This window comes from Pristiophorus japonicus, chromosome 19 (assembly GCF_044704955.1).
Source record: "Pristiophorus japonicus isolate sPriJap1 chromosome 19, sPriJap1.hap1, whole genome shotgun sequence".
In the NCBI taxonomy this organism is placed as follows: domain Eukaryota; kingdom Metazoa; phylum Chordata; class Chondrichthyes; family Pristiophoridae; genus Pristiophorus; species Pristiophorus japonicus.
The window spans coordinates 94,456,944-94,479,168 of record NC_091995.1 but is presented as its reverse complement, the minus strand read 5'-3'; the positions used below and the strand labels follow the sequence as shown (position 1 = coordinate 94,479,168).

Genomic DNA, 22,225 nt, shown 5'->3' with positions numbered 1-22,225 from the left:
GGACTTCTCTCCTGTTGCACATAGCGATCCGTTTTTATTCGCATAGTCTCCCTTCCAGTGTCAGCTGTGGCTCAGTGGGTAGCACAATCGCCTTTGAGTCAGAAGGTTGTGGGTACGAGTCCCACTCCAGAGACTTGAGCACAAAAATCTAGTCTGACACACTCAGTGCAGTACTGAGGGAGCGCCGCACTGTGGGAGGGGCAGTACTGAGGGAGTGCCGCACTGTCGGAGGGGCAATACTGAAGGAGTGCCGCACTGTCGGAGGGGCAGTACTGAGGGAGTGCCGCACTGTCGGAGGGGCAGTACTGAAGGAGCGCCGCACTGTCGGAAGTGTAGTCATGAGGGAGCGCTGCACTGAGGGAGTGCTGCACTGTCGGAGGTGCCGTCTTCCGGATGAGGCGTTAAAACTGAGGCCCCCTCTGCCCCCTTGGGTGGACGTAAAAGATCATTATTTTGAAGAAGAGCAGAGGAGTTATCCCCGGTGTCCTGGCCAATATTTATCCCTCAATCAACATCATAAAAAAACAGATTATCTGGTCATTATCACATTGCTGTGTGTGGCAGCTTGCTGGTTGGCTGCCGCATTTCCCACATTACCACAGTGACTACACTTCAAAAGTACTTCATTGGCTGTAAAGTGCTGTGAGATGCCCGGTGGTCGTGAAAGGCGCTATATAAATACAAGTGTTTCTTCTCTGCTGTCCGTTGCATGACCAATAGCTATGTTGCAAGAGATTAGTGTGCAAAATCAAAGCACATGGTATTGGGGGTAATGTATTGACGTGGATAGAGAATTGGTTGGCAGACAGGAAGCAGAGAGTCGGGATAAACGGGTCCTTTTCAGAATGGCAGGCAGTGACTAATGGAGTGCCGCAGGGCTCAGTGCTGGGACCCCAACTCTTTATAATTTGCATTAACGATTTAGGTGAAGGAATTGAGTGTAATATCTCCAAGTTTGCAGATGACACTAAGCTGGGTGGCTATGTGAGCTGTGAGGAGGACGCTAAGAGGCTGCAGGGTTGCTTGGACAGGTTAAGTAAGTGGGCAAATGCATGACACATGCAGTATAATGTGGATAAATGTGAGGTTATCCATTTTGGGGGCAAAAACATGAAGGCAGAATATTATCTGAATAGCGGTAGATTAGGAAAAGGGGAGGTGCAACGAGATCTGGCTGTCATGGTTCATCAGTCATTGAAAGTTAGCATGCAGGTACAGCAGGCGGTAAAGAAGGCAAATGGTTATGTTGGCCTTCATAGCTAAGGGATTTGAGTATAGGAGCAGGGAGGTCTTACTGCAGTTGTACAGGGCCTTGGTGAGGCCTCACCTGGAATATTGTGTTCAGTTTTGGTCTCCCAATCTGAGGAAGGACATTCTTGCTATTGAGGGAGTGCAGCGAAGGTTCACCAGACTGATTCCTGGAATGGCTGGACTGACATATGAGGAGAGACTGGATCAACTGGGCCTTTATTCACTGGAGTTTAGAAGGATGAGAGGGGATCTCATAGAAACGTATAAGATTCTGACGGGACTGGACAGGTTAGATGCGGGTAGAATGTTCCCGATGTTGGGGAAGTCCAGAACCGGGGACACAGTCTTAGGATAAGGGGTAGGCCATTTAGGACTGATGAGGAGAAACTTCTTCACTCAGAGAGTTGTTAACCTGTGGAATTCCCTGCCGCAGAGAGTTGTTGATGCCAGTTCACTGGATATATTCAAGAGGGAGTTAGATATGGCCCTTACGGCTAAGGGGAGCAAGGGGTATGGAGAGAAAGCAGGAAAGGGGTACTGAGGGAATTATCAGCCAGGATCTTATTGAATGGCGGTGCAGGCTCGAAGGGCCGCATGGCCTACTCCTGCACCTATTTTCTATGTTTATGTTTCTATGTTGCTGTGTTGTTAGCTGATGGGAGGCTGCACTGCTCACCGGGCGATCAGCAGGATTGTTTCTTTCTCTCGCAGGTCACCTCCCAACTCGCCATTTTTCACATGTCACGCTGCACAGTGGTTAGGATTTGGAGCGTGCTGCCTGTTAGGATGATGGGAACAGATTCAATAGTAGCCTTCAAAAGAGGAATTGGATAAATACTTGAAGGTGGAAAAAATTGCTGGGATGTGATGAAAGATGAAATGGAGACTAACTGGAATGCTCTTCAAAAGAGCCGGCACAGACTCGATGGGTCGAATGCCCTCCTGCTGTGCTGTTCTATGAATATCGGATGGCCAGCCCAATCCTGTCTTCTTCCGATACGCACCCTTTCCAGTCGGGTTCACTGGACAGCGATTGGAAGTGGGAGTGTGTCTAACGGTATAGGAAGGACCTCTCTGGTCCGGAAACATCCGTGGTTCGGCATTAGTTGGGCGTGAGGGAGAGGAAGGTTTATTTTTTTAAAGTTTTGATTGGCTGGAGTGGCTGTCAGTCAGTGAGTGTGTGCAGCGATTGGCCGGAGCGGCTGTCAGTCAGTGAGTGTGTGCGGCGATTGGCTGAGGGAGCAGCCCACAGGCTGCCAGCATGCGCGCACACCGGAGCCCGGGCGCCGTCGAGCGTTACTGGTAAGCGTGACCTCCCGTGGTTCGGAAAATTCTCTGTTCTGGCATCGGTCAGGTCCCGAGGGTGCCGGACCGGAGAGGTCCAACCTGTACTGTAATGGTTATGAAACTGGACTAGCAACCTGGAAATTGAGAGTTCAAACCTTGCCCTGGCAAATTCTGAAATTAAATTGAATAAATCTGGTCATTTGTGGGCTGGTTGACCTTGAAAGCTGGTGGATTGTCCTAAAACCCCATGTTGTTCTCAATGTGCAGGATATTAAGCGAACAGAGAGAATAGATAGAGAGAGACTATTCCCGCTGGTTGGGGAGCCTAGGACTAGGGGCAGAGTCTAAACATTAGAGCCAGACCTTTCAGGAGTGAAATTAGGAAACACTTCGACACACACAGGGCGGTAGAAATTTGGAACTTTCTTCTGCAAACAGCAATTGATGCGCCATCAATTCATTTTAAATCTGAGATTGGTAGATTTTTGTTAACCAAAGGTATGAAGGGATATGGGGCAAAGTCAGGTGTGTGGAGTTAGGTCGCAGATCCACCATTCAATCAGATCATGGCTGAACAGGCTCGGGGGATGAATGGCCTCCTCCTGTTCCCATGCCAGGGAAGGGAATCTGTGAGGGTGGAGGAGCGACAGTGTCTGTAGTTTGGAGGCACAAGTCTGGGAACGGCCCAAACTCATCAAATGGTGGCAGATCATTTGCCATGCAATTAGAGGCAGCCTGTCCCTCACCAACCAGGAATGTCTGGTTTTACCAGGATTTTGGAACAAATATTCCAATGAACAACCCAAGCAACCTGCAGAGCCAGAGAAAAAATGTCTTTGGTCTAGCTGCACAAACCAAGAGGTTCCAGCGTTTGATCTCTCTTCCCCCACCCAGCTAGTCTGTGCTGAGTTAGTTGATCGTTGGAGAAAGGCCGCGATTGGCCAGTTACAACAGTGTAGAAGTATTTCATTGGTTGTGAAGCACTTTGGGATATCCTGAGTTTGTGAAAGGAGCTATATAACAACAACTTGCGTTTATATAGCGCCTTTAATGTCCCAGGGCGCTTCACGCGGATGTTATACGATTTAAAAATTTGACACCGAGCCACATGAGGAGAAATTAGGGCAGGTGACCAAAAGCTTGGTCAGAGAGGTCGGTTTTAAGGAGCGTCTTGAAGGAGGAGAGGGAGGTAGAGAGGTTTAGGAAGGGAGTTCCAGAGCTTGGGGCCCAGGCAACAGAAGACACGGCCACCGATGGTGGAGCGATTATACACTGGCGGGGCTGGAGCTGGAGGCAATTACAGAGATAGGGAGGGACGAGGGCCACGGAGGGATTTGAAAACAAGGATGAGAATTATGAAATCGAGTCAAGTCTTTTTTTTTTCTCTCTCATATAAAATGTAATCCTCCTTTCAGGTTGCTGATACTAATGATCTTGATGTTCTCATTTAGGATCTGTTCACCAGTTGAGCAATGGTGCTAAGAATGGCCCTTCCCAAACATCCAGTCCCACCAAATTCGAACAGCGACCAACCAGCGAGTCAGATACATCAGCACAAATTGGACTGAGTTGCCTGAGCATCGCGGGCCTGATTGGAGAGCTTGTCAGCATGTCGCTGCGGGGGATGCAGTGTGGACCCCTCTGATCCTGGCTCATCAGTAAAATAAAAAGATACTCGGGCTAGACGACCAGTGGGGCAGACGGCAGCTATTGAACTATATAACTGACGCCCAGTGTCAGCCGTGGCTCAGTGGGGCAGCACTCTCGCCTCTTGAGTCAGAAGGTTGTGGGTCCAAGTCTCACTCCAGGGACTTGAGCACAAAAACCTAGGCCGACACTTCAGTGCAATGCTGAGGGAGCGCCGCACTGTCAGAGGTGCCGTCTTTCGGATGAGATGTTGGTTAAACCGAGGCCTCGTCTGCCCTCCAAGGTGGACGTAAAAGATCCCAGTGCACTATTTCCAAGAGGAGCAGGGGAGTTCTCCCCGGTGTGCTGTGGCCAATATTTATCCTTCAATCAACAGCAGTAAAACAGATTATCTGGGTCATTATCACATTGCTGTTTGTGGGAGCTTGCTGTGCGCAAATTGGCTGCCGCGTTTCCCACATTACAACAGTGACTACACTCCAAAAGTACTTCATTAGCCGTAAAGCACTTTGAGATGTCTGGTGGTCGTGAAAGGCGCAATATAAATGCAAGTCTTTCTTTCTTTACCCTCCAACTGCCTTCAGCAGAGGAGGGGAGAAGATTGACTCCTTTCTAAGGCACTGTTGGCCGAGACGGTGATCAAATCTGCTGTTCTCGTAACCCAGAGAATATAGACAGAGTGCCTTGTACATAAAATAAAGAAGCTTTCTTTCTAATCATCGCAGCGATTGAGGTTTGAAATGGAGACTCGTTGTACTATCTCCAACTCGCTAACTCATTCTTCCATAAAAACTCTGGACCCTGGGGCCCTTTCCCTCCCCCTTCAGTTTTCCCTACTGCCAAAAACCAACAGGCTTCTCCAAAAACTCTTCTTCCTGATTCACCCCCATCTTTTCTCCTGCTCCTCCCAACCTTTGATGGTGTTCTGCACTATGGGTCTTGGTTAAGCAACGTCTCAATTTTAAAATTCCCACCCTTGTTTTCAAATTCATCCATGGCCCTTCCCCCTCCCTATCTCTATAACCTCCTCCAGCCCCACAACCCCCACCCCCCGAGATCTCTGCGCTCCTCCAGTTCTGTCCACTTGAGTATCCCCGATCTTAATCACTCCACCATTGGTGGCCATGCTTTCAGTTGCCTGGGACCCAAGCTCTGGAACTCTCTCCCTAAACCTCGCCGCCTCTCTCCTATAAGACACTCCTTAAAACCTTTGACCAACCTTTTGGTCATGTGCCCTCATATCTCCTTATGCGGCTCGGAATCAAATGATAAAGCTCCTGTGAAGCACCTTGGGATGTTTTGCTACATCAAAGGTGCCATGTAAAAGCAAGGTGATGTTGGGTTTTCTCAAGATAAACAGAAGAAGAGAGTGAATTCATCGTCCAACCATAATCAACTAAATTGAGTGCCTTCGCCGCAACCAAGTGATGTCTCTCAGCCCCTAACCAGCCAGATTGTTCCAATTTCTCAAAGTGTGTGCCCTTTCAAGTCGACTTGACCCATTGCATGTTGCTGGGTCTTGGCTGGTAATGAGCTGTGGTTCTGTGGCACCTCACCCAAGTGACCATTCCTGCCGGTGTGGACCCAGACACCGAGTGTTGGCGGTTTATTCCACTGCTGACGGCATCACAGACGCGGCCCGATCACGTTCTAAGAATTAGGAGCAGGAGTCGGCCATTCGGCCCCTCGAGCTTGCTCCGCCATTCAATGAGATCACGGCTGATCTTCGACCTCAACTCCACTTTCCTGCACTGTCCCCAAATCCCTTGATTCCCTTAATATCCAAAAATCTTATCAATCTCGGCCTTGAATATACTCAAGGACTGAGCCTCCACAGCCCTCTGGGGCAGAGAATTCCAAAGATTCACCACCCTCTGAGTGAAGAAATTCCTCCTCATCTCAGTCCTCAATGGCCAACCCCTTATCCTGAGACTGTGACCCCTGGTTCTAGACTCCCCAGCCCGGGGGAAACACCCTCCCTGCATCTACCCTGTCAAGCTTGTAAGGATTTTGTATGTTTCAATGAGATCACCTCATTCTTCTAAACTCCAGAGAATATAGGCCTAGTCTGCTCAATCTCTCCTCGTAGGACAACCGCCCCAGCCCAAGCATGGCGCTTTTACCAAGGTGGGAGGGGGGAGGGGGGGGGGGCGCGGAGAGGAGGGGTCACTGGGCACGCCATCAGGAGTGGGTGCTCTGACTGATATTAAATGTTTCCCTCCTTTTCTCACCCCTCCATAAGCAGCAGGTGCAGCGGGAGCCCTACTGAGATCTAATGCAGAACTACTTAGAGTTTTTATTTCATTTCAAATTGACCAGAATCTTTTGTGGGATCTTTTTAAGGCTTGCCTCATGTAACTGGTTTTGCATAAAGTTCTTTACCGCATACATCTCCATGAACGTTTCTCAGTACCTTTATCTTGGAGTGGATAGGACGGACCTATTTCCCTTAACAGAGGGGTCAACAACCAGGGGGCGTAACTTTAAAGTAATTGGTAGGAGGTTTAGAGGGGATTTGAGGGGAAATTTCTTCACCCAGAGGGTGGTGGGGGTCTGGAACTCACTGCCTGAAAGGGTGGTAGAGGCAGAAACCCTCACCACATTTAAAAAGTACTTGGATGTGCACCTGAAGTGCCGCATCATGTTATAAGAATTAGGAGCAGGAGTAGGCCATTTGGCCCCTTGAGCCTGCCCCGCCATTCAGTGGGATCATGGCTGAGATTATGGACCGGGAGCTGGAAAGTGGGATTAGGCTGGGTAGCTCTTTGTCGGCCGGCGCGGACACGATGGGCCGAAATGGCCTCCTTCTGTGCTGTAACTTTCTGTGATTCCAAGTATAACTGCTTGCTCCCCCCCCCTCCCCATTTATCGATGGGTAAACAATGTTGCTGCAGGATTTCAGTGAAGAGCATGACCGCTGAGTGAAATTTTCCCATGACTGAATAATGCAAAAGAACCAGCAGTACAGCTTTTTTGCGATTTCTGTCCACGTAAAATTGGATTGAGTGTGGAGAGAGCAGCTTGAGCTATTGAACAACAGGGTGAGGGACCGGTGGTGATGAGGGGTGGGAGCCATTTGAGGCATCAAATTCTCAGTAAAACACAAAAAACATGTTAGCGCCTCAGTACAATAAACTTCTACTATCTCTTTTTCCCCTCCAGTGGAGAGGGGGCTTGACAGGGTAGATGCAAGGAGGATGTTTCCCCCGGGCTGGAGTGTCTAGAACCAGGGGTCACAGTCTCAGGATAAGGGGTCGGCCATTTGGGACTGAGATGAGAAATTTCTTCACAGAGGGTTGTGAATCTTTGGAATTCTCTGCCCCAGAGGGCTGTGGAGGCTCAGTCTTTGAGTATATTCAAGGCTGAGATCGATAGACTTTTGCACTCTAGGGGAATCGAGAGACATGGGGATCTGGCAGGAAAGTGGAGTTGAGGTCGAAGATCAGCCATGATCTCATTGAATGGCGGAGCAGGCTCGAGGGGCCGAATGGCCGACTCCTGCTCCTAATTCTTATGTTATGTAATATACCAGATCTCAGTGATGCATTAGAATCTTGGGTATAGTGTGCTCTTACTTTTAAGCATCGCACTTCCTGTTACAATTTGCCGTCACACTTTAGATGTCACAATTTTAGCATATCCTCTGTCTCATGAGCAATGCCAATGGAGGTCTGATAATCATGCTTTTTTTTTAAACGTTAGCAGCACCAACTTTAACGTAGCAAAATATGCCAAGGTGCTTCACGGGAACGTTTACCAAACAAAATGTGACTCTGAGCCGCATAAGGAGATATTAGGACAGGCGGCCAAAAGCTTGGTCAAAGAGGTCGGTTTGAAGGAGGAGGGAGAGGTGGAGAGGTTTAGGGAGGGAATTCCAGAGCTTGGGACAGCTGAAGGCACGGCCACCGATGGTGGGGTGCAAATAATTCTTCAAGTGCTGAGCTGCAGTCTGAATTTTCCAATCTGCCGATTCCAAACAGCAATGAAACTGTGATTGATCCGAGCCCTGGCCGGTCCTTAGCAGCAGAATAATACTTTTTTAGGTGACACTGTACAGCACTCTTTCTTGTCCTTATTAATCAGCACTTCATCCTTTCCAGCCGCTTACTTACCAGTTGTCTCGTTTCTGTAGCGGTTCCTCTCCTGATCCGGAATTATGGAAGATGATGAAAACCAGGATCCGGAGCAGAATGAGACCCCGGGGGATGAGTCGGGATTGGATCAGTGCGCTGAATCGCACCGGGACAGAGGTACCGCAAAGCAATCTCTTCATTTGATTCCTGCCCAGCCCTCCTGGAGGTGCTAATTCCGCCCAAAACGGTTATTCCCCACCCCCCCCCCCCCCGGCAGCTTATCTGAGTGGGGAATTCCTCGCGCGCCTGGGGTTTAGACAATTAGTGTCAGCGATAACAGCAGAAAATGCTGGAAACCTCAGCGGGTCAGGCAGCATCTGTGGAGAGAGAAAACAGGGTTAGCGTTTCGGGTCAGTGACCCGTCGTCAGAACCGACGAATGTTCGCCATGAACAGATTCTTAAGGAGCACTGAAAAGGGGGAGGGGAGGGAAGGTCTGTGATAGGGTGGAAGGCAGGAGAGATTTGAGACCAAAGGGATGATGGGCCGACTTGAGCTGGTAATGGCAGAAGTTAGAAAAAGATGAGTCTAGATAGGGTGTGAATGGCGGGATAATTACCAGCTGCCACGGAAATCAGAGAAAAAATACATAAGATCGAGGGGGTGTGGGAGGGAAAGGAGTCTGAAATGTATTGGTATCAGCAAGCTAGTTGCCCATGGATGGGGAGGATGAGGACATAGGGGTAGTCCTTTCAGCCCCTCGAGCCTGTCCCACCATTCAATCAGATTGTGGCTGATCTGTACCTTAACTCCCATCTACCCACCTTGGTTCCATAATGCTTAATACCCTTGCCCAACAAAAATCTTACCAACCTCAGTTGTGAAATTTTCAATTGAACCCCTCCAGCCTCAACACCTTTTTTTTTTGGGGGGGGGGGGGGCAGGTAGGATAGGATAGGATAGAGTTCCAGATTGCCGTTGCCCTTTGCGTGGAAAAAGTCCTTTCTAACCTAAGGAACGTTGGCTGGTATTCCTGCCCCGAATTTAGAGAGAGTAAAGTTTTTTTTCTCTATCGGGCAGGCCAGTAGCGAAATATTCCATGGTGGTTGTGCCGTACTGGTTTTGGACCCCATGGTGGTCGGTGTTTGGTCACTGGATGGTCAGTGTGTGTCTTATTGGTACGGCACAGTGACTGGTGCCTGGAGTAATTTGGACGTTTGTTGGGCCTGGGTCGAAATCCGGGCCAGACCGATGGGATGGGATGGAATCTCCTGAGTTTGTTGGCTGCCAGTTTCTTGAGTGAAATGTGTTGGGTCCTCTTGATCTTGACTTCTGAGGATAAGTTGGGCCTATTCACATTGGAGTTCAGAAGAATGAGAGGCGATCTTACTGAAACATATAATGAGGGGGCTCGACAAGGTGGATGCACAGAGGATATTTCCACTCACAGGGGAAACCAAAACTAGGGGACATAGTCTCAGAATAAAGGGTCGCCCATTTAAAACTGAGATGAGGAAGAATTTCTTGAGTGTTGTAAATCTGTAGAATTCTCTGCCCCAGAGAGCTGTGGAGGCTGGTCATTGAATATATTTCATCATCATCATAGGCAATCCCTTGGAATCGAGGAAGACTTGCATCCACTCTTAAACTGAGTCCTTAGGCGGCTGAACAGTCCAATACGAGAACCTCAATCCCTGTCACAGGTGGGACAGACAGTGGGTTGAAGGAAAGGGTGGGTGGGACTGGTTTGCCGCACGCTCCTTCCGCTGTCTGCGCTTGGTTTCTGCATGCTCTCGGCGACGAGACCCGAGGTGCTCAGCACCCTCCCGGATGCACTTCCTCCACTTTGGGCGGTCTGTGGCCAGGGACTCCCAGGTGTCAGTGGGGATGTTGCACTTTATCAAGGAGGCTTTGAGGGTGTCCTTGTAACGTTTCCTCTGCCCACCTTTTGAATATATTTAAGGCAGAGATAGACAGATTTTTGAGCGATAAGGGAGTAATGGGTTATGGGGAACGGGCGGGGAAGTGGAGCTGAGTCCATGATCAGATCGGCCATAATCTTATTAAATGGCGGAGCAGGCTCGAGGAGCCAAATGGCCGACTCCTGCTCCTATTTCTTATGTTCTTGTGATCCAGTTTCCAGTAGGCGTTGGCCCATAGCACAAAACGCTCCTTAAGCTGGCACCCGCCTCTCACCAGTCCAACCAACTGCTGCCACCTCCTTTGGCTCCACCATTGGTCCTTCTTGGCCTCGCTGGCCAGACTGGAGAACCCACCTCCTCTTCTTCATCGGTTTTGCTTTCGCGAAGCTCATGTTTTTATAGCGTCAGCCAGTGGCTCAGTCAGTAGCACTGTCGCCTCAGAGTCAGAAGGTTATGGGTTCAAGTCCCCACTCCAGCTGAGGACAAGCCTGGGCTCACCAGGGGCGACGCACCGTCTCCCGTGGAATTGTATTTTCAGGAGAGGTGGAAGTAAGGGCCGAAAACCCTCAATGTTATCGGGTTCCTATTTCCTTGAGATTCTTGGCGCGCAGCTCAAGGATTAGCTCATACACAACAGCTCCCCAGATCTATTACTGGACGGAACCCAAAGCAGACAGAGGAGAAAGCCAGCACAAGTTGCCTCTCTCAATGTGTACTACAAGGGCTCCTGCTCGTCACTTGCTGATGGGCATGGCAGAACCTGCAGGATTCTTGCTTAGCAAGAACACACTGAAAATAAGCATAAACCAGACTGGTGCCTTGCTTAGGAAAGAGGCAAGAATCATGTCCGCTAGCCATACATTGTGTGCAGCACAACATCACTGGGACTTGCCATGGCTCCATATAGTCATGTATGAAAGAAAGACTTGCATTTTAATAGTGCCTTTCACATAGACTCCACAGTGTCAGCCGTGGCTTAGTGGGCAGCATGCTCGCCTCTGAGTCAGAAGGTTGTGGGTACAAGTCCCACTCCACGGATTTGAGCACACAAATCTAGGCTGGCACTTCCTGTACAGCGCTGAGGGAGCGCCGCACTGTCGGAGGGGCAGCGCTGAGGGAGCGCCGCACTGTCGGAGGGGCAGCGCTGAGGGAGCGCCGCACTGTCGGAGGGGCAGCGCTGAGGAAGTGCCGCACTGTCGGAGGGGCAGCGCTGAGGGAGCGCCGCACTGTCGGAGGGGCAGCGCTGAGGGAGCGCCGCACTGTCGGAGGGGCGGAACTGAGGGAGCGCCGCACTGTCGGAGGGGCAGTGCTGAGGGAGCACTGCGGATGTGAGGAAGAGCTTTTTTACGCAGCGAATGGTAATGAAGTGGAGACGATCAATGATTTCAAAAGGAAAATGGATAGGCCCTTGAGGGAAATAAACTTGCAGGGCTACGGGGATAGAGCGGGGGAATGGGACTGACTGGATTGCTCCAGGGAGACGGCATGGACTCGATGGGCTGAATGGCCTCCTCCTGTGCTGTAATGACTCGGTGGGCCAAAAATGCCGGCTTCGCAAAAGTCTGTTTTCGGGCCGCAATGTGCCACAAAAAAACGGCTTTTCCGATCTGTCAAGATTTCTCTTGACAGATTCTCTTCATCCCCGGGGGAAGGACATCCGCACCGGAGAGCTTGGGCTATTTGCCCAACTCATGCCCAGTGAATGTCCTTCAAACTTTTACCCCTGGTAAACACAGGCACATAGCTTTTACCAGTGTAACACTTTTAAAACATAGAAAAATTAAATTTAATCATTCATTTTAACGTTTAAAACCCTGTCAATTGAGGTAAGCTTATTTTTAACCCTATTAAAACACATTAAAAAAAATTCCCCCCCCCCCGCCAATTTTTTCTTCTAAAATATTTCATTTCAATTAATTTTAAATATGAGATGTTTTTTTTTATTTATGATGCTGTGTTTGGGTGTTTTAGGAGGGTTTTCTCATTGATAGTAATGGGAACTCGCGCAAACAGAGTTCCCATTTTTATCAACGAGAATAGTGCAGTGTGTTTGGTGGTCTAGGCCCACGTGACTCCAGCATTTCCGTAAGTACAGGGACGTCCTCTCCCCAACCGCAACCGAAGGTGCCTCTGACCAACAGGTATTTTCATTAAAATATTTTGGGTCGGAGGCGTTTGTCCAAAGGCAGCCTCCGACCGCAATTTTCCCTCCACTGACTTTTACAATCTGACCTACGTTGGCTCCCAGTTAACCCAACACCTCGATTCTAAATTTCTCATCCTTCTTTTCAAATCCCTCCATGGCCTCGCCCCCTCCCTACCTCTGCAATCTCCGCCGGCCCTCCAACAACCCTCCTATCCCAGCCCTCTTCCAATTCTGGCCTCTTGAGCATCCACTGATTTGAATCGCTCCACCATTGGTGGCCGTGCCTTCAGCTGCTTGGGCCCCAAGCTCCGGAATTTCCTCCCTAAACCTCTCCGCCTCTCTCTCTCTCTCTCTCTCTCTCTCTCTTTCTTTCTCTCTCTCTCTCTCTCTCTCTCTTTCTCTCTCTCTCTTTTTCTCTCTCTCTCTCTCTCTCTCTCTCTCTCTCTCTCTTTTAAGATGCTCCTTGAAACCTACCTTCTCTCTCCCTTTTAAGATGCTCCTTGAAACCTACCTCTCTGACCTAATATCTCCTTGTGGCTCGGTGTCAAATTCTATTCGATAATCGCTCCTATGGAAGCGCCTTGGGATGTTTTACGATGTTAAAGGTGATTTAGAGATACAAGTAGTTGGTTCGGTTCTGTTCTGTCCTATAAGCCTCACCTCGGGGTCTCGATAGAAAAGTCAGTCACACTCGGAAAAACCGCAATAACTTGTATTTGTATAGTGCCCTTAATGTGGTAAAATATCCCACGGTGCTTCACTGGCGGACCAGTGAGTTGATATCGAGACCTGCCACACTGTTCTGGAGCAGTCCTCTGAAGTTGGGGTAGAGTAGAGGGCATCTAACCATGCTAACAAGGACCTGGGGTGCTGAAAGTGTTGTTTTGCCCAGCATTAACGTCTCTTGCCTTATTGAGCCCACTAAAAAGGCTTTTTTTAAAAACTCCGATCGTGCCAACGAGCCTCTTGCTGTGTAATCCCATTTGAACTGTGCTTACTTTGTCTCCCGTCCCTTCAATCTGATTGCAAGGCTGAGAGAGCAGACCAGGAGCCTAGTATGAGGCATCTGTTAATGGTGTTTTGTGAGACAGCTGCTGTGAGCTGCATGAGCTAGCCTCCAGGAACTGTTCCATCCTCACTCCTCTGTAATTCATTAATTCACAGGATGTGGGCATCGCTGGCAAGGCCGGCATTTATTGCCCATCCCTATTGCCCCTTGAGAAGGTGGTGGTGAGCCGCCACCTTGAACCGCTGCAGTCCGTGTGGTGAAGGTGCTCCCACAGTGCTGTTAGGGAGGGAGTTCCAGGATTGTGACCCAGCGACGATGAAAGGAACGGCCGATATATTTCCAAGTCGGGATGGTGTGTGACTGGGAGGGGAACGTGGAGGTGGTGGTGTTCCCATGCGCCTGCTGCCCTTGTCCTTCTCGGCGGTAGAGGTTGCAGGTTTGGGAGGTGCTGCCGAAGAAGCCAAGGCGAGAAAGGTTGAGCAGGTTGGGCCTATACTCATTGGACTTTAGAAGAATGAGAGGTGATCTTATTGAAAGATATAACATTCTGAGGGGGCCTGACAGGGTAGATGCAGAGAGGATGTTTCCCCTCGTGGGGGAATCTAGAACTAGAGGACATAGTTTCAGAATAAAGGGCCGCCCATTTAAAATGGAGATGAGAAGGAATTTCTTCTCTGACGGTCGTGAACCTGTGGAATTCTCTGCCCCAGAGAGCTGTGGAGGCTGGGTCATTGAATATATTTAAGGTGGAGATGGACAGATGTTTGAACTATAGGGGAGTCAAGGATTATGGGGAGCGGGCAGTGAAGTGGAGTTGAGGCCAAGATCAGATCAGCCATGATCTTATTGAATGGTGGAGCAGGCTCGAGGGGCCGAATGGCCGACTCCTGCTCCTATTTCTTTTGTTCTTGGTAGTAGCAAAGCAAATGTCAATCTGCAGGCTCAGTGAGTGGGCAAAAATTTGGCAGATGGAGTATAATGTGGGAAAATGTGAGGTTATCCACTTTGGCAGAAAAAATAGAAAAGCAAATTATAATTTAAATGGAGAAAAATTGCAAAGCGCTGCAGTACAGAGGGACCTGGGGATCCTTGTGCATGAAACACAAACAATTAGTATGCAGCAAGTAATCAGGAAGGCAAGGGGGATAGAGTATAAAAGCAGAGAAGTCCTGCTACAGCTGTACAGGGTATTGGTGAGGCCACACCTAGAGTACTGCATACAGTTTTGGTCGCCGTATTTAAGGAGGGATATTGTTCCTTTGGAGGCAATTCAGAGAAGGTTCACTAGTTTAATTCTGGAGATGAGGGGGTTGACTTATAAAGGTAGGTTGGGCCTATACACATTGGAGTTTAGAAGAATGAGAGGTGTTCTTATTGAATCATATAAGATAATGAGGGGGCTCGACAAGGTGGATGCAGAGAGGATATTTCCACATGGGAAAGCTAGAACTAGGGGGCATAGTCTCAGAATAAGAGGCTGCCTGTTTGAAACTGAGATGGGGAGGAATTTCTTCTGAGGGTTGTAAATCTGTGAAATTCTCTGCCCCAGAGAGCTGTGGAGGCTGGGTCATTGAATATATTTAAGGCGGCGATAGAAAGATTTTTGAATGATAGAGGAGTTGAGGGTTATGGGGAGCGGGCAGGGAAGTGGAGCTGAGCCCAAGATTAGATCAGCCATGATCTTATTGAATGGCGGAGCAGGCTCGAGGGGCCAAATGGCCAACTCCTGCTCCTATTTCTTATGTTCTTGTGTCAATATCTAAGTAATATATCCAGGCTAAACTTCTTCACTCAGAGTTGTGAACCTGTGGAATTCTCTACCACAGAAAGTTGTTGAGGCCAGTTCGTTAGATATATTCAAAAGGGAGTTGGATGTGGCCCTTACGGCTAAAGGGATCAAGGGTTATGGAGAGAAAGCAGGAATGGGGTATTGAAGCTGTATGATCAGCCATGATCATATTGAATGGTGATGCAGGCTCAAAGGGCCGAATGACCTCCTCCTGCACCTATTTTCTATGTTTCTAAAGCTTCCGGTGTAACAGCGAGGATATCCTGTGGGCTGCCTGTGATTCCCTCAGAGGGCAGTGCTCAGTGATGTTCTCCAGGGTCTAACCCGGAGCTCCACAGTCGCGTGGTGGGGAGGCTTTAATCTTCCACCGATGGAGAAGGTGGCAGCACCGACCGTGACCGGTTCTGAGGCGGTCGATGGTTGTCCACTGTTTGCGAGGAAGGTTTGATCCTTCGGGATGTGCTGTGGGCTCCTCGATAAGGAATCCATTCCGTATGTCGCAGTTCTTCCATCGGTCACCGAGGCTGAGGGGAGATCGCTGAGGGGCTTTGGCGACGGTCCAAAATGGCCGCCTAGATTTGAGACGGGTTGGCGGTAGGTTGTTCAGGTCGGCATGTCTTTGCTGGTATAGCGGTTGTATTCTCTGGAGACTACGTATTCGCGGCATAGGTGTTTGCCAGCACGGGCAGCCAAGGTGACATAACAGAGGCCTTTAAGATTATCATCGGATTCAATAGGATGGATGTAGAGAAGATGTTTCTATTTATGGGGAAGTCCAGACTAGGGGCCATCAATATAAGACAGTCACCTATAAATCCAATGGGGAATTCAGGAGAAACCTCTTTACCCAAAGAGTGGTTGGAATGTGGAACTCGCTGCCACAAGGTTGTAATTGAAGCGAATAGCGCAAATGCATTTATAGAGAAGCTGGATAAACACATGGGATACAAAGGAGTAGAAGGATCTGGTGATGGGGTGAGATGGAGAAGGATGGGAGGGGGCTGGTGTGGAGCATAAACACCGACACGGAGCGGTGGGGCCCAGTGGCCTGTTTCTGGGCTGTACATTCCAAGTAATATTCCCTCTTATACTACTTTTAACACCTGACTTTTCCCCTTTTTCCCACTGCTTCCACCTAATCTAACATATCTTTTCTAACCTTCAACCTCTTGAAAAAATTGTCCCAAACCGTTTTTGCTTGAACTATCTTCCTCCGCTTACCACCAGTTTCTCCTTAGAATGATAAAAGTTTACAGCACGGAAGGAGGCCATTCGGCCCATCGTGTCCGCGCCGGCCAACAAAGAGCTACCCGGCCTAATCCCACTTTCCAGCTCTCGGTCCGTAGCCCTGCAGGTTACGGCACTTCAGGTGCACATCCAGGTATTTTTTAAATGTGGTGAGGGTTTCTGCCTCTACCACCCTTTCAGGCAGTGAGTTCCAGACCCCCACCACCCTCTGGGTGAAGAAATTTCCCCTCAAATCTAAACCTACCAATTATTTTAAATCTATGCCCCCCTGGTTGTTGATCCCTCTGCTAAGGGAAACAGGTCCGTCCTATCCACTCCAAGATAAAGGGACTGAGAAAGGTTCATGGAGATGTACGCGGGAAAGCCAGTTACACGAGGCAGGCCTTAAAAAGATCCAGCAAAGGATTCTGATCAATTTGAAATGGAAAAAATACCCTCCAGGAGCTCTGCGTTAGATCTCAGTAAGGCTCCCCTCTGCACGCGCTGCTTAGGGAGGGATGAGGAAAGAGCGGGAAATTTAATTATCAGTCAGAGCACCCACTCCTGATGGCATGACCAGTGACTCCCCCCAATCTTGGGGGGAGTGCTGTACGTCGAATGGGGGGGTTGCCCCTCAAATTCCCTCTAATTACTTTAAATCGTTGACTGCTCTGAATGAAGATGAAGAATAGGGGAGGTCTGTTTTCATAGTTGATTATTGGCCACGTCGGGCCCTACTATTTTAACCCAGGGCTTTGTTTCCATGTGTTGCAGGTGCTGACCAGGTCCGGCTGATCCTCCAGCCACTGGGGCGGAGTGTGCACGGCAAACGGGCCGAGTGCAACGCTTCGACGCAGGCTAACTGCAGCATCTCGCCGTGCGCACAGCAAGTGAAGGTAACATCGAGCGCCGTATATGTCATGTGGCTGGGGCGGGGACAGATCTCGGGGGGGGGGGGGGGGGGGTGTGTGAGGGGTGAGGGGTGAGGGAAGGGTCTCCCGCAGTCGATCAGTCTACGCTGCGCCAGCGAACCGCAGCTCTAAGATTCGCTCTCTGGTTTGCGCGTGCTTATCCATTCGCAGCCCAGGCGGAGATAAAGTTTGACTCAGCCGCTATGACACTACAGGCAACTCTCGATTATCTGCACACGGATGCAACGGGAAACCATTGTAACGGCATTTAAAATTCCATGTGTGTGCGCGCTGCTGCAGCCGCTGTCTCTCGCGGCCGCCGCTGACGTCGGAGTTCTTTCGGCCCGGGAAGGCATCGCGCTCCGGAACCCTGAGGAAGAATGTTCCCGATGTTGGGGAAGTCCAGAACCAGGGGACACAGTCTTAAGGATAAGGGGTTAAGCCATTTAGGACTGAGATGCGGAGAAATTTCTTCACTCAGAGTTGTTAATCTGTGTAATTCTCTACCACAGAGAGTTGTTGAGGCCAGTTCATTGGATATATTCAGGAGGGAGTTAAATGTGGCCCTTATGGCTAAAGGGATTAAGGGGTATGGAGAGAAAGCAGGAAAGGGATACTGAGGGAATGATCAGCCATGATCTCATTGAATGGTGGTGCAGGCTCGAAGGGCCGAATGGCCTACTCCTGCACCTAGTTTCTATGAGAAAATCTCCTCCTCGAGATCACCTGCATGCATGCTGGTAATGTCCATACTGTTTGTAGCTGATTGCACAGTATTTATTCATTGAAGTTTTAACTTTATAATGGCAACTCTCTCCAACGGAGAAATCGTTTACCCGGCATAGCCCAATCCCCGAGGGACCCGGATAATCGAGAGTTGCCTGTATTTCAAAAAAGCAGCTTGGGAGGTCCTCCCACTGCCTCCCCCTCCCCCCAGTGTCCCGGCCAATATTTATCCCCCAATTAACATCACTGAAACAGCCTATCTGGTCATTATCACACTGCTGTTTGTGGAACCTGCTCCCCCTCGTGACGGCCCAATACACTTTACGGCCAATTAAGTATTTTTTGAAATAAAAATTGAAAACGCTGGAAATCTCAGCAGGTCAGGCAGCATCTGTAACAAGGTAAAAGGAAATCCTGTCTGAGGGAAGAGCAGAACTTCTTCAAGATGGGTATACCTGGAAGAGAAGTGGCAGTATCTTTTGAAGTGTAGTCACTGTTGTAATGTGGGAAACGCGGCAGCCAATTTGCGCACAGCAAGCTCCTACACACAGCAATGTGATAATGGCCAGATAATCTGTGTTAGCTGTAAATTGAGGGATAAATTAACACCCAGGACACAGAGAACTCTTCTTCGGAATAGTGCCATAGCGGTTTTCTCATCCACTAGATTTTGAGCTCAAGTCTCTATAATTGGACTTGAACCCTCAACTTTCTGACTCGGGTGAGTGCTACCCACTAAGCCACAGCTGACACCTGACCGTATAGTCAGTAACTAACATATCTTGTATCATCATCATAGAAAATAGGTGCAGGAGCAGGCCATTCGGCCCTTCAAGCTTGCACCACCATTCAATAAGATCATGGCTGATCATTCACCTCAGTACCCCTTTCCTGCTTTCTCTCCATACCCCTTGATCCCCTTAGCCGTAAGGGCCACATCTAACTCCCTCTTGAATATATCTAACGAACTGGCCTCAACAACTCTCTGCGGTAGAGAGTTCCACAGGTTATCATCATCATAGGTGGTCCCTCGAACGAGGATGACTTGCTTCCATATGGGTTCACAGATGCTTCAATGAAGGACCCGATATTTCAGTGCTGAACTCCAATTGAAGGGGTGGAAGGTGCCTGTGCGTGGATTTTTTTGCCGTGTGGTGACCGTTGCACATCAGCCACCACACGGGCTCGGCCTTTATCGAGTGGCAAGGGTAAACCAGGGCGACTGGAGACCTGCTCTGCTGCACAGACCGAGTGCGCGCGCACACATCGCAGTGTGGGCTGGCCCGTGCTGCCCCTGAGCCCTCGCCTCTTCTGGGCCCCGTACCCGCATTTGCCGCACCTCCGCCACGATCTCTTGCCACACCTCCGCCACAAACATTCGCTGCATGTGCTGACCTATTGTCCCCCCCCCCCGCCAATCACAGTAGCAAACCCCACTTACAGGGGCAAAGATATCAATCACGGTAGCGTTGCCATAGTTTGAAGTAACTAATCCTATAAGGCTGTGTGTCACGGAGCGGGTCGGAAGCGAGAGTGCTGCCATTGAGCCACAACTAACACACGTGTACACACACACACACACACACACACACACACAGTGTGGCAGAATGTCGTCTGCTGGGTTGTGCAGTCAGCGCTCACCGAAAACTCTGATTTATTCCCCAGAACGCCCTGCAGCACTTACGAGGTATGAATGTGGCCACTCGACAGCTGACCGACTGCGGGAAGACATGTCAGCGAGGTACGTGTCACTCTCACTTTTCAAATCACGCAAATGAGCACTAGTGCCGGGAAAATTCCCACCCACGATCGGCTTGCGGGGGGGGGTTATTCTCAATGTTCCCTCTAATCTTTTACTTCATGCGCGGTCCATTTAAATGACTCTGCGGCCCATTCAAATTTCCGTGCATGAGTGGAATCACCCGTTTTAAAAGCCGATGAGCGGCCTGTGAGGGACTGCACAGCAGCGCGAGTTGGCGAGAACGTTGGCTACTGCAATGCCACTTTGCTGGATCTCCTATGACGTTGCTCGTGGAAAGGTTGGACAAATGGGGTTGAATTGAATCTCTATATTTTAAAAAGGAAAAAATGCCAAGCTATGGGAAAAGAGTGTGGTGGAGGAAGGGGTTGGGGGAGCGGGGTGGAGAACTGGGACTAACCGGTAGCTCTTTCAAAGAGCCAGCACAGACACAGTGGGCTGAATGGCCTCTTTCTGTGCTGTATGACTCTGATTCTATTTGTGGCCCTTCCTCCCCCTCCACAGACTCCAGGAAGCAGAAACAGATGAGAAGAAGGAAGGCGTGCACACCAGTGGGATCAAATGCCATCACGGGGAGCTCTCCAGAGATTGCAGTGGCCAGTCTTCATGGTACAGCTGGAAATGGCAACCCGGTAAGATTTCAGAACTGACCACCTGATGATTAGTTAGAGTTGGTCGAATCCACTTCTCACGTCACCGCCTCGGCACATAGGGTTAGCTGCACGTAAATAGACCCAGGTCCGTCTAGTTCACCTTGCCCCCATCCTGGCCGTCACACGATCCAACGATAATGGCGTTGTTGGCCAATCACAGTGCTCGATCTCCGTCAATGAGACTACAGCAGACCCGGACACGAGGCGAGGAAAACCCCCAGTGAGGGAGAACTTTGAGGAAACCAGAGGTCCACAGTCCCCTGTTCCTCCCAAACACGCATCTTTGGAATTCTCTACCCAGAGGGCTGTGCTATTCAAGGCAGAGATCGATAGATTTTTGGAATCAAGTGATATGGGGATCGGGCGGGAAAATGGAGTTACATAAAGAGTATAAAAATTAGAAGCAGGAGTCGGCCATTCGGCCCCTCGAGCCTGCTCTGCCATTTAATAAAATCACGGCTGATCATTGACCTCAACTCCACTTTCCCGCCCAATCCCCATATCCCTCGATTCCCTTAATATCCAACAATCTATCGATCTCTGTCTTGAATATACTCAACAACTGAGCCTCCACAGCCCTCTGGGGCAGAGAATTCCAAAGATTCACCACCCTCTGAGTGAAGAAGTTTCTCCTCATCTCAGTCCTAAGTGGCCAACCCCTTGTCCTGAGACTGTGTGACCCCTGGTTCTAGACTCCCCAGCCCGGGGGGAAACACCCTCCCTGCATCTACCCTGTCGAGCCCTGTAAGAATGTTGTATGTTTCAATGAGATCACCTCTCATTCTTCTAAACTCTAGAGAATATCGGCCTCGTCTGCTCAATCTCTCCTCATAGGACAATCCCCCCCATCCCAGGAATCAGTCTGGTGAACTTTCTTTGCACTCCCTCTATGGCATCTATATCCTTCCTTAGGTAAGGAGACCGGAACTGTGCACAGTACTCCAGGTGTGGTCTCGCCATGCCCCAGGGAGTTGAAGCTGGAGATCAGCCATGATCTTATTGAATGGCGGAGCAGGCTCGAGGGGCCGAATGGCCGACTCCTGCTCCTATTTCTGATATACGACACTTGCCACACATCACATCTCAAATGACTCAGATACTGGATCCCAAAATGTTATTCCCCGAAGGAAATCTATCTCACTTGTGCTTGAATGCTTCCACTGTCCAGTGAGCTCGTTCCATGGATTGACCTCCTGTGCTCTTTAATGTGTTTTGTTTTCCTTTTGAAGGAGAAGGAAGTGGTATCTGTCTTGCTGACCCACCTCACCAGTGCGCTGCAACACATTGGGTCCACATACGGAGCTACCCTCCGAGCACGGCTGAATCCAGAGCCCCAGCACCTTGCCGATCTGGGGGCCTCATATTTGTAAGGATAAAAAATGTTCTGTCTCTACTGTTAAGTTCCGTGCTGCTGCCTGATCGCCCGCTCCCTCCCTCACGCAATCTTGTCCCGCTACTCTCAAGTGGACGCACAAGACCCCACGGCACTATTTCGCAGAAGAGCAGGGGAGTTCTCGCAGGTCGGGGGGGGGGGGCGGGGCACGATGTTCCAGGGCCTGCCGCTCCAACTCTTTTATAGCCCGACCTGCGGAACTGTTCTCTCGCAGGTCGGGGGCCAATATCTATCCCTCAATCAACATAACATAAAAAAACAGATTATCTGGGTCATTATCACATTGCTGTGTGTGGGAGCTTGCTGTGCACAAATTGGCTGCCGCGTTCCCCACATTACAACAGTGAGCACACTCCAAAAAGTACCTCTTTGGCTGTAAAGCGCTTTGAGACGTCCGGTGGTCGTGAAAGGCGCTATATAAATGTAAGTCTTT

The 22,225-nt window shown here is 49.7% G+C and overlaps 1 protein-coding gene across 2 annotated transcripts in view; it reads left to right on the top strand.

The window, feature by feature from the left end:
- The window catches only part of scaf1 (SR-related CTD-associated factor 1), a 56,136-nt gene that overhangs the window by 2,120 nt on the left and 31,791 nt on the right, over positions 1–22,225 (top strand). The window contains exons 2-6 of one of the 2 annotated variants that reach the window (XM_070861858.1): positions 8,318–8,435; positions 17,125–17,246; positions 19,653–19,728; positions 20,251–20,378; positions 21,629–21,765. In XM_070861858.1, coding sequence (XP_070717959.1) covers positions 8,342–8,435; positions 17,125–17,246; positions 19,653–19,728; positions 20,251–20,378; positions 21,629–21,765 — 557 coding nt within the window. In that variant the 5' untranslated portion in view covers positions 8,318–8,341. The remainder of the gene's footprint in view (positions 1–8,317; positions 8,436–17,124; positions 17,247–19,652; positions 19,729–20,250; positions 20,379–21,628; positions 21,766–22,225) is intronic. The other variant, XM_070861859.1, reaches the window with a different exon arrangement.